Consider the following 16,726-nt stretch of genomic DNA (forward strand, 5'->3'; position numbering starts at 1 on the left):
TATGGCGGCTGTGGCACAGCTGTACGTAGTTTGATTATTTATGGTTGTTGCGTTTTGAAATTTGTGGGAAAAGAAACAAAGTTAGTTAATAGTTATACTGCCTTTTTAAATAGTTTTCATATACCTATATTTTTGGACTTTTGGACTATTTTGGACAAGGAAAACTCATTCTAATTTGGTAAGTAGTTTTTTTGATAATCATATTGTAATTATACATTTGGATTAGGTTGGAATACATATATTTATTTTCTCAAGAATGGGGATTTTAGAGAGAAATTATGTCCCAAATTATGTCCGATTTTTATTTTTAAATTATGATTTTTTGGCGTAGATTTATTTATCTAGTAGGTATGTAATGCTTTGATTTACATACTTAATTTGATTACCAACAAACGTTCTACCAATCTTCATCTAATATATTGTTTCTTACTGTTTTGTTATATTTTAATATTTTCTTCCACAAAATTTAAACTACATAATTTAATTATATTCAAAACAATTGTCAAACAGTAAAACGTTCAGTTACCCTATTTTTCCACATGACAAATAATGTGGAATTGGACGAGTGAGTCTAGGCTTCGATTACGAATCAAAGCGCCTCGAAATTCACGGGTTCGATTCCCGATGCAAGTTTTTATTTTTTAATTTTTTTATGCATTTTATGATTGTAAGTATATTTGTTATATAATTTTTTTTTCAGAAAATGCGTATTTAAAATTTTTGCCAACAATTATTATTGTTCAGAAATAATTTTTTCTTTGTGGCATTGTTCAATATGTTTGTGTGCGTTTTATTCTTTTATTTTTTAAAATTTTTGGTATTCTCTTAAAAATCACATAATATGTAGTAGAAGTATAACTTCTTATGTGCGTACAAAGTACACACACATTCTTTTTTTTTGTGATATCCTTGACTTTTTATATCTCACCCAATCGTTCCTCTTTTTAGCTGACAGCGTATTCCATTGCTCTTTTTGATGTGGCCAGATTTGGTATCGTTCCTATTACTCTTCTGATGCTATTTTAATTCTTATTTATTACTCGTATTTTATATTTTATTTTGAGATTAATCCACAGTTTTACTTTGAAATTGAGTTTATTTGATGTTATCAAAAAAAAAGAAGTATTTTGTACGCACCTAAGAAGTTATACTTCTATTATATGATTTCAACGAAATCAATATACTTTAAACAGTTTATTTATATTTAATCTAACTACTAAACTAATTTTAATACTTACTACTTTCCAAAAATGTTTATTAAAACAGTACCAAAAGTTAAAAAAATAAAAGAATAAAACACAGACAAACACATTGAAAAATTCCAAAAAGAAATGATTTCTGAACAAGAATTGTTGCTAAAAATTTTAACTAAATACGTATTTTCTAAAAAAATTATGTAATAATATACTTACAATCATAAAATGTATAAAAAAAATAAAAAAAATAGTAACTTGCATTGGGGATCGAACCCGTTTCCCGTCGATCCCGCCGATCGAAAATCGAAGTGCTTTCCCTTTGCGCCAACTTCGCGTGCCTGTCATGTGGGAATATACACCAACTGAACGTTTACACCATAAACTTTTTGACAGTAGTTGTTTATTACTTTTATGAATTTAATCAAATCAGTTTGATTTTTGTGGAATTAAAGGAATATTTTGTGGAATAACAATTAATTAGGTGATTATCGGTAGAAATTTTGATGTCAATCAAATTATGTATATCAAAACATTACATACTATTTTGTTAGATTCATTTTAAATTTTCCAATTAGGTAGGTACCTATGTAATTTTTTATTAGGAGACTGAAACATTTACAATTATTACTTACCTGTCACTTTTAAAAAACTATTTAAAAAGTCACTACAAATATAAACTTGCTTTTTTCTCTGCCATCACAACAATAAAAACTAATATACAGAACATGTTTTTATCCATAATCTCCATGTTGAACAATTATTGACAGATGATTTTAACACCCAATCAGATCCCGTATAACGTTTGAGCGACTAATACCATACTGTCGGTGTGCGCATGCGCCAGGGAATGTAAAAATTCACCCTCGTGCCTAAATAAGTATAACTTAAACGTTGAAATTTTAATTCCCAATTAAAAGAGTGAAATGGTATCGTTTAATGCCTTACTCACCTCCTCTATTTCAAGGTAATTGAAGTATTCAGTGTGGTCTCCGCCTATTCAGCGAAGATTTCTTAGTTCTGTTTTTATTGTCGTCTAGTGTTCTTTAACTTTTGGGGCTTTGGTGAGCTTTAGAACCCTTGCAAATATTTGGTCGGCTGCAGTTTCCTGCTGTTTATGTTTCTCCTTACTTTCCTACCGGATTTTTTGAAGTATATACCTCTCCTGCAAGCAAGCAAGCATAGTGATTTAACCCAGCCTGAGAGACTTGCTCAACCCTAAAGAATGACATTCGGGTGATACAATTCATTGGGGCGAGGAGGATTAACTCCCGTAAGCAGGAATCACTCCACCCCGCTTCAATGCTCCAGACCATCCACTTACCCCCCGATAGCACTCTGATGCGCTATAGGGGCTCTCAATCAGCAAAGTGCTTATCATATGGGAGTCTTGGGTACACGGACTCCCATATGAAATCCTACCCCGATCAATGCAGGCCAGCGTGAGGCGCTCTATTCCCGCTATCTCTAGTGACTTATCTTCGATCTGTTTTGCTTGCTCGGGCGCCGAGTCCCCGCTCTGGGCTATGTCCAGTTCGGCGACTCGGCGCTCGAGGATGTGGGCCCCTCATGCCCTTTTTTGGGTTTTGTTACTAATATTTTTTTTGTGGCTTTCGCCTATTGTTAATATTTTATTGATTTGTTTAGTGGCTGAAGCCGTTTTGAAGTTTTTTGTATATTTTTTTTTGAGGGATGTCTGAAAATTATAAAAATCAACATTAATAAATATAATGAGATGCCAAAGGTGAGCAGGTTGTCTTCATTTGATAGAGCTACGATTATCTAGCCTTTATTATATATTTACTAATATTTGTTGTTTGGGTCTCCTATGTTTCCATCTATGGTACACATCATACCTTAATATCTCTTGCAATATCCGGTTTGGGTGGTCTTCTAGCTCAGCAAATTTTGTTCTGGCTTTTTCCTCCATAATATCCAGTACTCTTATTTGTTTTAGGTCTCTAAATAAGAACCGTTCGGCGACGTATCTGGGCACGTTTGCAGCTTCTCTGGGGCAGTTGTTGTGTGCCGCTTGTATCTTCTTTTTGTTACTTTGACTTATGTGACCCCATGCAAGAGATGCGTATGTAATTATTGGCAGTATAATGCTATTTATCAGTCTTAATTTTGTTTTCATAGCTAATTTGCTTCTTCTTCCTGTGAGTCCTCTTATTGCCGATCTGGCCGCTACTGTTTTCTGGACTGTTGCGTTGACATGTGATGTGAATGTAAGACCTTGGTCCATTGTGACTCCTAAATATTTAACTTCGTTTTGCCATTCGATGGGTATACCTCTCCTCGTTTCTTCCCATTTTTTAAACATCGCCATGTATCACTTGGAATTCTTGGTGAAGTTGCTCTGAGTTGTGATTGCATCGCTGTGTAAATTTCCTCCAATGCCCATGTGGTACAGGTTTTTTTGTCAGCTGTTATACTAGCGTTGGTAAATATATGGTAAGTAGAACTTGTAGGTGGAATACGCCTAACAATGCTGCCCAATTGATAAGTAAACTTGACCCAGTTAGCTTTTTTGAAGTTCTATTTTGGTCTAGGAGTGGAGTGAATAATTAGGATTGGGATTTATAGTTCACGAATTATGGGGCAGTGTTGGTTATGTGGGAATTTATTCAGAACTTGTCCTGAAACTTCGGTGGGTAGGCGTCTTCAATGAAAGAGCATAATAAGTCATCTGGATTCGTTTCTATATTCCAAGCTATTGATTTAAATGAGATCTTACTTTTGGCATCGAATATTATTTGCTTCCATCCAGCTGTGTAGTTGTTCTCCTTGGTCATCGACTTTTCGAAATTTCTACTACAGAACATATCCACTACAACAAGCTGAATTGCTTTAAAAAAAAAGCAAAAAGAAGAAAATAAAAAAACTCGTTATTATTTTGCTGCTATATTTTCTACAATCAGTAACATTAATTTTATAATTATATTATATATTTATACTACTTTACACATCTAGTGGTAAAATATTAACTACTTAATACTTAAAAATAAACAATAACAATTAATAAGTTAACTATAACGTCGAATTCATTGTTTATGCCTTCATTTGTTTAAACTCATAAGTAATGCAAAATACGACCAAGATGACTTGAGTATCTGAAAAATATTAGTATAAACAATACATTCTTAATACTTTCGCTGCCAGACATATCTTTTACCCTGATTTACCATATATCTTTTTTCGTTGACCACTAGTGAGCCGCAATATACAGGGTGTCCCGGAAAATAGGGCGTTCTTTAAAGGTATAAGTAGAGGGTACCGTGTAGAACAAAGAACTCTTATAACATTTTTTTCTAGATGCAACCGTTTGACCAAAAAATTAAAATGCATTTTGGTATACAAATTAAAATCTAAAAACTATATGATAGGGAGTCAATGAGGGTATTTGGCTCCGAATTCCATCCTACTAAATCGATTTACTTGATATTTTCACAGTAAGTAGGGAATAGCTCAAGAAATAAGGTCTACCCTATGTCGATGTGCGCTTTTATCTTGGGGGTGGTTCCCACCCCTTGAAACTCAATAATTTTTGAGTTATTCGTGGTTAAAAATTGGCCATTTTCGTTGAAAAATGACACCTTTTCGGACGGATTTTTGCGAATACCTTATAAACTATGCATCTAACAAAAAAACTATATAAAATATTTCTGTAGGTTATAAAAAGTAAAGAGATTCGTTCCTTCAAAAATCTTCTAGTTAAAATACAAAGAGGGGCATGGTAGGTAAGAAGAGTTTGTTTTTTTGCTGCAGGCTCAAATCAGTGTATTCAACTTGAAATAACAGAGAAACTGTCGATTTTAGGTGAATAGTGATACTATGGTGTATTCCACGAATATACGACTGTTTTGGATTATCGCGACAACGAATATTTTAGTGTGCAACATAAGAATTACGAAAGTATTTTGCTCTAATAATTACTCCAATAAACAACAATATAATGTGCAATTTACTTCCGTTCTTCATATTTTGCACAGTAAAATATTCGTTGTCGCGATAATCCAAGAGGGTCGTATATTCGTGGAATGGGGTATAATAACTTTTGAAGTTTTTGAATAGACCTTTAAAATGAGCAATACTAAATGTCGATTACATTCAAACTAAGCGAGATATTCTGCAAAAAATTGATGACTAATGTATTTTAAGAAGAAATGAGATGTATATTTTTTAACGCCTCATCCATCAGAATTTAAACGCATCGTTTTCCTTTTACAATACTTTTTATTACAGTGTTATTACTATGTTCAAAAAGTTGGACTGGATTAAAATGAATGGTTTAAAAAAAATAAGATCAAATTATAGAGCGCATTTTTAAATTTTCTTAAAAATCTTCTTTTTCCTCCATGTAACTCGAAAAAGATAAGAGATACGAAAAAAAATACCACACAAAAATGTAGGGGTTTTCAGATAAAAATTTTCTTTTTATTTTTCATTACTGTATCTCTTATCATTTTCAAGTTACATGGAGAAAAAGAAGATTTTTAAGAAAATTTAAAAATGCGCTCTACATTTGTATAATTTGATCTTTTTTCCAAAAACCAATTATTTTAAACACGTCCAACTTTTTGAACATAGAAATAACACTATAATAAAAGGTATTGTGGAAGGAAAACGATGCATTTACATTTTGGTGGATGGGGGTTAAAATGACATCTCATTTTTCCTTCAAATACATTAGTTGTCAATTTTGTTTGCAGCATATCTCGCTTAGTTTTAATGTAATGGACATTTAATATAGCTCATTTTAAAGGTCTTTTTAAGCACTACCAAAGGTGTTAGTAGCATTATACACCTAAAATCGACCGTTTCTCTATTATTCCACTTTGAATACACCAATTTGAGAATGTACCAAAAAACAAACTGTTTTCACCTATATCTCTTTTTGTATTATAACTAGAAGATTTATGAAGGCAAGTGTCTGTTTGTTTTTTTTATTATCTACAAAAATGTTTAATATAGTTTTTTAGTTAGATGCATAGTTTTTAATGTATTCGCAAAAAACCGTTCGAAAAGGTATTTATTATGTTTCAATGAAAATGACCAATTTTCAACCACGAATATCTCAAAAAGTATTGAGTTTTCAAAAAAATATATACAACAGTTTTTGCTTAGAATTATATTCTCTAGCGAATTCCGTGGTAATTTTAACCATAAAATGGGAACCACCCCCAAGATAAAAGCACAACGGCATAGGGTAGACTTTGAATTAGGAGATAATTAGAGGCTATGCCCAAAATTTCATTAAAATCCAGGCAGTAGGATAGAATTTGGAGGTAATATCCTATTCTTGCTCTCATTGACTGGCGTATGAGGTACGAAAATTTAAACGTAGACAGTCCCATCTTTAGTAAACTAATAATTTGAAAGAATGTTTAGTGTTAATGTCGAAAATGTTTTCGAATCGTGAGTTCATTACCTATATTATTGTGGTGATTATTTATTGCAGATCACTAAATGGAGATACATACTATAATTATTATTTCTTTCAAAATGTTTTGCCCACATTTTTCGTCTTATAAATGCATGTGTTCGTGAAAGTGGGTTTACTTTGAACATTTATTAGGTATAATAATTATTTTCAAGTAAGTACAACTTAATGATTTTAGTTCACAAGTAAATAAATTACTGATACATTATCTGACGTATTTAAGTGCCACTGTAAACTATGGGATTCAGTTAAAACCCTCAGCATTTAACACATTTCAAGCTTACTAAATACATAATACTAGTTCAATTAAAGATGTGTTTTTATGTTAAAATATGTATAATTCGTTTAAAATTATGCAATAGATATTTCAATACATTTAAAAATAATAATATTTTCTACAACCGTGTTAAAAATGCAATTTTTCTACAACCACTATTCAAAGTGCACTTTTATGCACGGTTTTATGTTAGCAAACTTGATATTTTCTCACAGTATTAGATATTTGACATTAGAGTGCAGAAAAGTGACGTTTCTGTGCCGCAAAGTTCTTTTCTGCACAGTTGACTACCTCATTCTGAGTAACGTTATATTCTGTTTACATCCGTGGACTACCGCATTCTGAGTAACGTTATATTCTGTTTACATCCGTGGTTAAACTTTAGACAAATATATAACCTATAAGACAATTATTATATTTAACTATAGCATGGAAACTAAATTATGGATGTTACAACTGTTTTATTTTAGAATTTTATTCTTATTAAACATTTTATAATTATCAAATAACCAATAAGGATTTAGCAACCTGTGCAAGAGACGTCGAATGAAGTAGGTTTTGTGTAAATCCGTGACTGCATAAATATAATGTCAATAATGTGTAATAATTGTTTAAATTTAAACAAATTAAGGCAGTGCATTAATTTTTTAACTGATTTCTGTGCAATTTATTTAGGTATAAGGAATTTAAATTGATTAGTAGGTATTAATTAAATACAGTTTAAAATTTATCACATAGGTACCTATTATAATTAATCGTCGTTTCGAAATTGTGATTTTTATTTTTAGGAAAAACTGTGCTTGTAGAAAAAGTATAGTGTGAAACACGCGCAGAAAGGTAATTTCTCACTCGTTTAAATTGCGGCACTCGCTTGCGCTCGTACCGCAACTTTTCAAACTCGAATTTTGTTTCCGAAAGTTGCACTTTCCCGCACTAGTGCACACCTTGTATTATGGCATTATATTATATTATAATATATGCAATAAACTAATATTTATATATTATTTACTAATTTATTTCAAATTTATCTTATTGTGTTCATGTTTTAATGAAAATAACGCGAAAATTCTCCGAAATAGAATTATTTTGACATAATATTCATAAGTCAAATCAGTGGACAATCATAATGGTTTTGAATATCGTCGTCATAGTAACCAATTTTATTAAAAGTTTGATTTTGACAACCTTGTCAAACAACGTATGCATTTGTGTGTTTTCGCTGCAATTTTTAAAAAATTACAGGGATTCGTCGGACGAAGAGATCCCGGAAGCTGTCTTGATAGCCGCCGCGGAAGCAAATTTAAATTTGTCGCCTGCCAAATCCAAAGAGAGGTATCAAAAACAGTTTGTCCATTTTGTGAACTGGTGCGAATCTATGAAAGTAAGGAGCTATAAAGAGGAAGTATTTTTGGCATACCTTTTAGAATTGAGCAAAGTGCTTAAATCAAACACACTTTGGTCACGCTATTCCATGATTAAAAGTTTAATGAAAATAAAGCACAATATTGATATAAGTAAGTTTTATAAACTAACAACTTTTGAAAAAACAAAATATTGGTTTTTGAACACAAAAAGCAAAAATTTTTAGTAGAGAAGATATAGCCAAATTTATGTTAGTTGCACCAAACGAGATATATCTTATGATAAAAGTAGTTACCATTTTTGGTTTATCAGATAGTCCAGAAAGCCACTGCGCATCCGCTAGGAAAAATATTCTGATTCGGATTTTTTGCACAGTCTTACTGAAAAAGGACTCCTTTTAACAAATTTGCATGTTGCCAAGACCAAAAGGGGGTAAAAAATTTTTTAAACGTTTTTTTTGTTTTTTCCTAAAATTATTTGTTTTTGCATGGAAAAAAGTTTTTTTTAGGTTTTTTGGATCATTCCAAACAGAAAAGGTCTTTAGTGACTTTTCTCTAAAATGATAGTTTTTGACAAATAAGCGATTAGATATTGAAAAATTGCGAAATCGGCCATTTTTAACCCTCAAAAACTATGTCAAAAACTGAAAATTTGAAGGTTGCCAAGGTAGGTAGATATTATTTAAACATCTATTGATGAAATGCCGAAAAGTTTTTTGTAATACAATATTCAAAGCTCCTTTGTTTTTTAATTGCTAATCAACCGTGCGCGACACTATTTTCCACCGACAGTATGGTGCAAATGAAAGGAATAAATTCGTTATTTCGTAAACCGGCGACTTTAAGGAAAAATCCCGAAACAGGTCGATTTTTATTTTTAAGTTATGATATTGTGGTATATATAGTATACTAGTGACGTCATCCATTGGGGAGTGATGACGTACTCGATGATTTTTTTAAATGAGAATAGGGGTCGTGTGGTAGCTCATTTGAAAGGTTCTTCAATTCTCTATTCACTAATGTAAACATTTATGTCATTATTAAACAGACTGTCCTTCTACTTCTTTTTTTTTAAATAATTTAATTTAATAAAATTTTTTGGACACTCTGTATAAATAATTATGTAAATGTTTATACTACTGAACAGATAATTGAAGAACCTTTCAAGTGAGCTAGTACACGATACCTATTCTTATTTAAAAAAATCATCAATTACGTCATCACGTCCAGATGGATGACGTCACTAGTATACCATATATGCCACAATATCATAACTTAAAAATAAAAATCGATCTGTTTCGGGATTTTTCCTTAAAGTGGCCAGTTTACGAAATAACGAATTTATTCCTTTCATTTGCACCATACTGTCGGTGGAAAATAGTGTCGCGCATGCTTGATTAGCAATTAAAAAACAAAGGAGTTTTGAACATTGTATTGCAAAAAACTCTTCGGGATTTCATCAATAGATGTTTAAAGAATATATATCTACCTTGGCAACATTCAAATTTTCAGTTTTTCACATAGGTTTTAAGGGTTAAAAATGGCCGATTTCGCAATTTTTCAGTTTTTAATCGCTTATTTGTCAAAAACTATCATTTTAGAGAAAAGTCACTAAAGACCTTTTCTGTTTGAAATGATCCAAAAAACCTAAAAACTTTTTTCCATGCAAAAAAATAATTTTAGGAAAAAAACAAAAAAAAAACGTTTAAAAAATTTTTGACCACCTTTTGATCCTGGCAACATGCAAATTTGTTAAAAGGAGTCATTTTTGAGTAAGATTGTGCAAAAAGGTCGAATTAGAATATTTTTCCTAGCGGATGCGCAGTGGCCTTCTGGACTAAGAGGCTTGTCGTAGAGCCGAACTTACGGAAATCACTCTCGACGATATTGAAGACAAAGGAAATCTAATAATCGTCAAAATTACGGACTCCAAAAACAACTCTGCGAGATCATTTGTTGTCTCAGAAGAAATAAACAATGGAATGTTTTTGAAGCTATACAGAGAATACGTCAGTTTACGACCTTCAACCACAACTTATCGGCGTTTGTTATTAAAATACCAGAAAGAAAAGTGTAGAGTGCAATGTGTAGGAATTAATACATTTGGAAAAATCGCCTCCGAAATTGCAGCCTTTTTGCATCTACCCAATCCTGAACGTTACAGAGGATACAGTTACAGACGCTCATCAGCAACCTTCCTAGCCGATTCTGGAGAAACGATTACAAATATAAAACGTCTAGCAGATTGTAAAACAACTTCTGTAGCCGAAGGTTACCTAGAAGACTCTGGAAAGCAAAAAAGAGATGTGTGTAACAAAATTTTAAGTATCGATTTTTAGAACCATCTACATCTACGTCGAGTGATCACAGCGAGCACAAGTCGAGGGAGAATACACAGTGCCAATTCAAGGATCAGCTTGCATCTGTTATAAATTTGAAGAATGCTGCGAATTGCTCATTTATCTTTAATATTACGAAGCAATAAATAGACGTTCTTCTTTTTCCACTAAATATTTTGTTGTATTTACTAATAAATAAAAATTGATATAACTCTATTTGTTGTGACTTTTTTCCAAACATACGGCCGTAGAGAAAATATTGTTTCTAACTCATGCGGAAAGTGTTTTTCCCGCACTCGACTGCTTGCCCGAACTCCGTTATCGCGTCGTTCGAGTCAACGGCAGTCGTGTGCGGAAAAGTATCACTTTCCGCACTAGTTAGGAAAATAACTACCACACCACACCATAGGAGCATTAAAAATGCTACTTTAAGGCACTAGTGCTTTAAATTTTTTAAGGAACTGCAGTTAAAAGTGAATTGTCAAATTGGAAAACGTCAAAATATTTATATTTCATTTATTAACATTAATATTAATAGTACATCTTGCGCAATTTGAAAAAGGTGGTTTAAAAGGTTTTTTAAAATTTAATTTGAACTGTATTATTGCATTTTTAACACGTTTGTAGAAAAAAACTATTAAAATTTGTTAGAATATACAACAATAAAATTAAGATGTTATTCTATAGTTGTTATGAATTACGTATTGACAGTATAGGCAGTTTTGATGTAATGTCAAGAAAAATATAAAAATGGAATGTCAGTCAAGTTCAAGTAAAAGTTTTTGTAGGTATTGTCCTGTAATTGAGAATGAATAAATTATAATTGTTGATATATAAAGTACATTTTTATACATATGTTAAAGTATAATAGGTTTAATATGTTTTTAACATAATATGTGAAAGGTACATGTGTTAAAATTGTACTTTTAATACATATCATAAATAACTATCAGTAAACAAATACATATTAGGTTGGATTATTTTAAAAACTGTAAATCACAAACGAGTTTTTATTATCTGTTATTATTCCGTAATGCGTACGATATTGCCAGATTATTTAAATTTCTAAACATTAAAATACAGGTATAGGAAAAACAATGTAATCTGTTTTTTACGAAACGGTTAACGTTAAAAAAATATGGTATATGTCTTTTTTGTTCTAAATTGTGTATTCTATGCATACCTTAAAGAAACGCACTATTTTCCGGGACACCCTGTATAAAAAAAACGTTGGTACCATCGGCTTAGTGAGGTAAGTTAGTATTGCCGTGCGCCGTTGTTCCGGTGCCACATTACATAAGCTAATATATTCTAATATGTCAACAATCATTTTGTGAAGTTTCTTTATGCTGTTGTTGAATTATTTAAAATATATCAATAGCCGCAAGTATTTTGTAATAATTAAACAAGTAGATATTCTCTTTTATTTTATGTATTTTTAGGTGCCTAATGTAAGATAGTTTTGCCCCAAAGTGAACTTCTCAAAATAGCCCAAAATTTTGTAGGATTCTCCGACGAACATAATTAGAATCCATTTTAATCTTCTGTGAGCTATGTTTGTAGTTCAGAATCAGTTTCGAGGTCAACATCGAATTCAGATGGTCCATATAGAAAACATTCAAAATTTTATATCAAGTAACAAAGTAAAAGTGAATCCAAACCCAAGCACTAGTGTCAGACGACAAAGGTCACATCATGGAATATATTTGAGATCTCGTTGAAGATGATACATTTTCCTGATAAGTCGTTGACATCAATCTGATAAATTACAAACTAAAGACCCTTTACAGGCAATCGCTGAGAATAATAAAAAACACATATCGGTTTAGGGAAGATTGTGGACTAAAAGTTAAGTAGACGTTAATAGTCCAGGGCGCATCTGTTTTGAGAGGGACGTTGAGAGGTGACTCAAATTTTTTTGCAGAAATTGCTTTAAAATAACTCAAATAATAATATTTGAGTTATCCTTCTACTCAAAATGGTCCGGAACATTGTTTAAATAATCAAAATGTCAAAATATGAAGGAAAAATTCGATTTTTTTATTGGTTTTTTGATTATAACTTTAAAACTATTCATTTCTGAGAAAAGTTGTTCGGACATAAAAGTTGCGTAATTAAATTTTCTACAATACAGAATTGGTTAATAATTTAAAAAATAGTCACCCTTGTTGCAAAATAGCAATAATTGCGAAAAAAAAATACAGAAACAAGTGTTAGTATTTTACGTTTTTCAACCATTTATGCTACACTTAGAACCTTCATATTTTAACCAGAAAAACTTTATAATATAGTAAAACAACACTGTAAATTTCATTAAGATCGGTTTAATAGATTCTGCAAAATAAATTTTGCAATCCAGCTTTCGCAAAAAAAATTCATTTTTTTAAAATGTTGCAGGACTGAAAACAAAGCACATCAAATAGCAAGTTGATTTTTTTTACTTATAGAAGTGTACTGTACCATTCATTTGCAATTTTCAAAATTAAAATCGATTAATTACCACGGCGTCAGGAAATTTTTTAAATAAACATTAATTTTTGGTGCTACGCGCAGGACAGCGGTGTTCGATTCACACAAGTTGATTTCCATCAAAATTTCCTCCAATCTTTATCCAATATATTATTTTCTTACTCTGTATTTTGTTGCATTTTAATATTTTAATTCCACAAAAATCAAACTAATTTTACTATTGTTTGTGAAATATTGTTTAAAAATTGCATATGTTTAAAAATAATACATTATTATTCTCTATTAGTATTCTAAATTAAAATATATGAACAAAGAAAATTTTTCTTAAAAAATGTGTTATTTCAAAGGATAGAGTGTGTTTTTATTTTGCAATAAACAAATTTATTTATATCGAAATGTAATAAAAATTAATATGAATCAATCATTATCAAAGGTCATTGGAATGCTCAATCAGAGCAAACTATCCGCTGTCCTGCGCGTAGCACCAATAATTCATGTTTATTTAAAAAAATTCCTGACGCCGTGATAGTTAATCGATTTTAATTTTGCAAATTGCAAATGAAAGGTACAGTACACTTCTATAAGCAAAAAAAATTCAACTTGCTAGCTGCTTTATTTTCAGCCCTGTAACATTTTGAAAAAATGAATTTTTTTTGCGAAAGTTGGATTGCAAAATTTATTCTGCAAAATATATTAAACCGATCTTAATGAAATTTACAGTATTGTTTAACTATATCATAAAGTTTTTCTGGGTGCAATATGAAGGTCCTAAGTGTAGCATAAATGGTTGAAAGTCGTAAAATGCGAATACTTGTTTTTGTATGGTTTTTTCGCAATTATGGCTATTTTGCAACAAGGGTGACTATTTTCTAAATTTCTTACCAATTTTATATTGTAGAAAATTAAATTACGCAACTTTTATGTCAGTACAACTTTTCTCGGAAATGAATACTTTTAAAGTTATAATCAAAAAACGAAGGAAAAATTCGAATTTTCCTTCATTTTTTGACATTTTGATTATTTAAACAATATTCCGGACCTTTTTGAGAGGGAGGATAACTCAAATATTATTACTTGAGTTATTTTTAAAAAATTTCTGCAAAAAAATTTGAGTCACCTCTCAACGTCCAAATGTACTAATATTTTTACAGATGCGCCCTGGTCTATAAAGGGCCTAGCCTGATAAGATGATGAAAACTGCCCCTAACTCGATTCGAATTCCATATAGGTCACCGTTTAGCATATATAGTGAAACTCACCTTCTGAAATTTTTAGCCCCCTAGGTGGTCATGTGACCCACCTAGGGCCTAATTAGGGTTTTTATGTTTTATCTAGCCGCATCGAGAACTAGCGAAAAACTTTAAATAAAAAAGTTGTAAGATTTAAAAAGTTCTGATTTAAAAAAGATTTAAAAAACCGCATTTTTTCGTTTTTTTTTTCATTTTTTGATACAATTTTATACATGTTTTTCAAAATCGGTAACGCTGTCACTAAAATAGGTAAAAAAATGAAAAATAATTGGGGTTTGTTCAATAAAAATTTTTTGTAACGCCATCTATTTTCAAGATACAGGGCGTTGAAGAAAACTAAATTTTACACCTTTTTTAGGATTTTGCCGAAACTACTGGCAACATTGTAATAAAACTTGGCGTGTTTTAAGAGGTAGTTATTGTGCATGTTTTGACATACAATTAAGGATTTAATTTTATTATTGGCGCGCATACGGGTAATGGTTTTAATTTTCAAAGAAAAAAGATAGTGTGCCACTGACATATTTCAAATTAACAATCATTTTTGAATTCCTCGTTCAATTTGTGATAAAAAAACTATCTTCTCATTTTTGCATACGAAGCGCCGTTTGATGCAAAAAATAAAATATCTTAACGCTTCCAAAGTATTCGAATTAGTTTTTATAATGGATGTACGAGTTTATGTAGATGTAGAAACTACTAGAAGTTCGAATTATTTGTAAGGGTTAAGATGTTTTATTTTTTGAATATAAATGGCGCGTCGTATGAAAAAATAAGTATATAGATTTTGTGTCACAAATTGAACGAGGAATTCAAAAACGATTGTTAATCTGAAATATGTCAGTGGCGTACTATCTTTTTTCTTTAAAAAGTTCAGACCATTACCCCTATGCGCGCCAAGGATAAATATAAAATTCTTAATTGTATGTCAAAAAATGTACAACAACTACCTCTTAAAACTCGCCAAATTTTATTACAATGTTGCCAATAGTTTTGGCAAAATCATAAAAAATGTGTAAAATTTTGTTTTCTTTAACGCCCTGTATCTTGAAAATGGATGGCATTACAAAAATTTTTTATAAAACAAACCCCAATTTTTTTTTCAGTTTTTTACCCATTCTAGTGACGGTGTTACCTTTTTTAAAAAATATGTATAAAATTGTATCAAAAAGCGAAAAAAAAAAAAACCGAAAAAAGCGGTTTTTTTTATTTTTAAAGGTGCGTTTCACCAATTTTAAAAATTTTAAAACATTCAGGGTTAAACATTATACAAAAATACACGTTATATATTTTTTTTGTGAAAACGAATGTCTTAGTTATTTTTTTATACTAATTTAAAATTTTAAAATCGTTCTAAAATTTAAATTTTCCGCCAAAAATAAAAAAAAAATTCCGGACAGAACTTTTTAAAGCTTACGACTTTTTTATTTAAAGTTTTTCGCTAGTTCTCGATGCGGCTGAGATAAAAAATAAAAAAAACCCTAATTAGGCTCTAGGTGGGTCACGTGACCACCTAAGGGGCTAAAAATTTCGGAAAGTGAGTTTCACTGTATATGCTAAACGGTGACCTATATGGAATTCGAATCGAGTTGGGGGCAGTTTTCATCATCTTACCCGGTTAGGGCCTTTGGAAAGGAAGTTAATAAAATACAAACTGCAAAACAAATGCAAAAATACAACTGTAGAGCAGTAAATTTTAAGTAATTCAGATCAGTATTCTCACCTGAGGGACCCTAGATGATCGCATACAAAAAGTGTCTCTTTGTAGAGACAATGAAGACGACTTTACTAAGTAACAAGACGTTTACTCAACACACATACTACACATTACTGCCACGAGCTAATGATAAGTCTGACTGTAGAAACTATTGCGACTGGCTGATGACTTATACTCGAATGTCTATGCCATTAAAAAAAAATAGGTATTCATATTCTAAAAAAAATAATAAATTGGCTTTAAATGTGTGATTCAACGCCTTCATTCTTTTTCATAAAGCGATTGAAAGCTAATATTTAACCGTTTGATTTATTTATGACATCAAAACCTTTTCAGCTGTCAACTCTCTCATTATAACTTGACAAACTTTTCTTGTGGGTTGTAAAAATATCCTAGCGCCTTCGCCATTTATTAATATTTAACAACTTTGAGATTAGATATTTATTTACAATGACGTAAACCACTAATTTTTATGAAATATTAACAATAACCAAACAGTTCTACACAGAGCGATATGGACCAAAAGAAAAAGATAACAATACGCGACCCCCAATTACAGTAAAAACGGGGGTATTAATCCAAGGAAAAGATTTATGCCCGATATAACAAAATTAGAAATCAAAGAGGCTCTGAAAAACGAAAAATAATTGAGGAGCTTTTTTGCAAAACTGCATAAA

The 16,726-nt window shown here is 31.0% G+C and overlaps 1 protein-coding gene across 1 annotated transcript in view; it reads right to left on the reverse strand.

The window, feature by feature from the left end:
• Nucleotides 1–4,180: 4,180 nt before the first annotated feature.
• LOC114341022 (odorant receptor Or1-like) overlaps nt 4,181–16,726 on the reverse strand; it is a 66,567-nt gene continuing 54,021 nt past the window's right edge. Inside the window, exon 8 of the mRNA XM_050643220.1 lies at nt 4,181–4,306. Coding sequence (XP_050499177.1) covers nt 4,253–4,306 — 54 coding nt within the window. The 3' untranslated portion in view covers nt 4,181–4,252. The remainder of the gene's footprint in view (nt 4,307–16,726) is intronic.

This window comes from Diabrotica virgifera, chromosome 2 (genome assembly GCF_917563875.1).
Source record: "Diabrotica virgifera virgifera chromosome 2, PGI_DIABVI_V3a".
NCBI lineage: Eukaryota > Metazoa > Arthropoda > Insecta > Coleoptera > Chrysomelidae > Diabrotica > Diabrotica virgifera.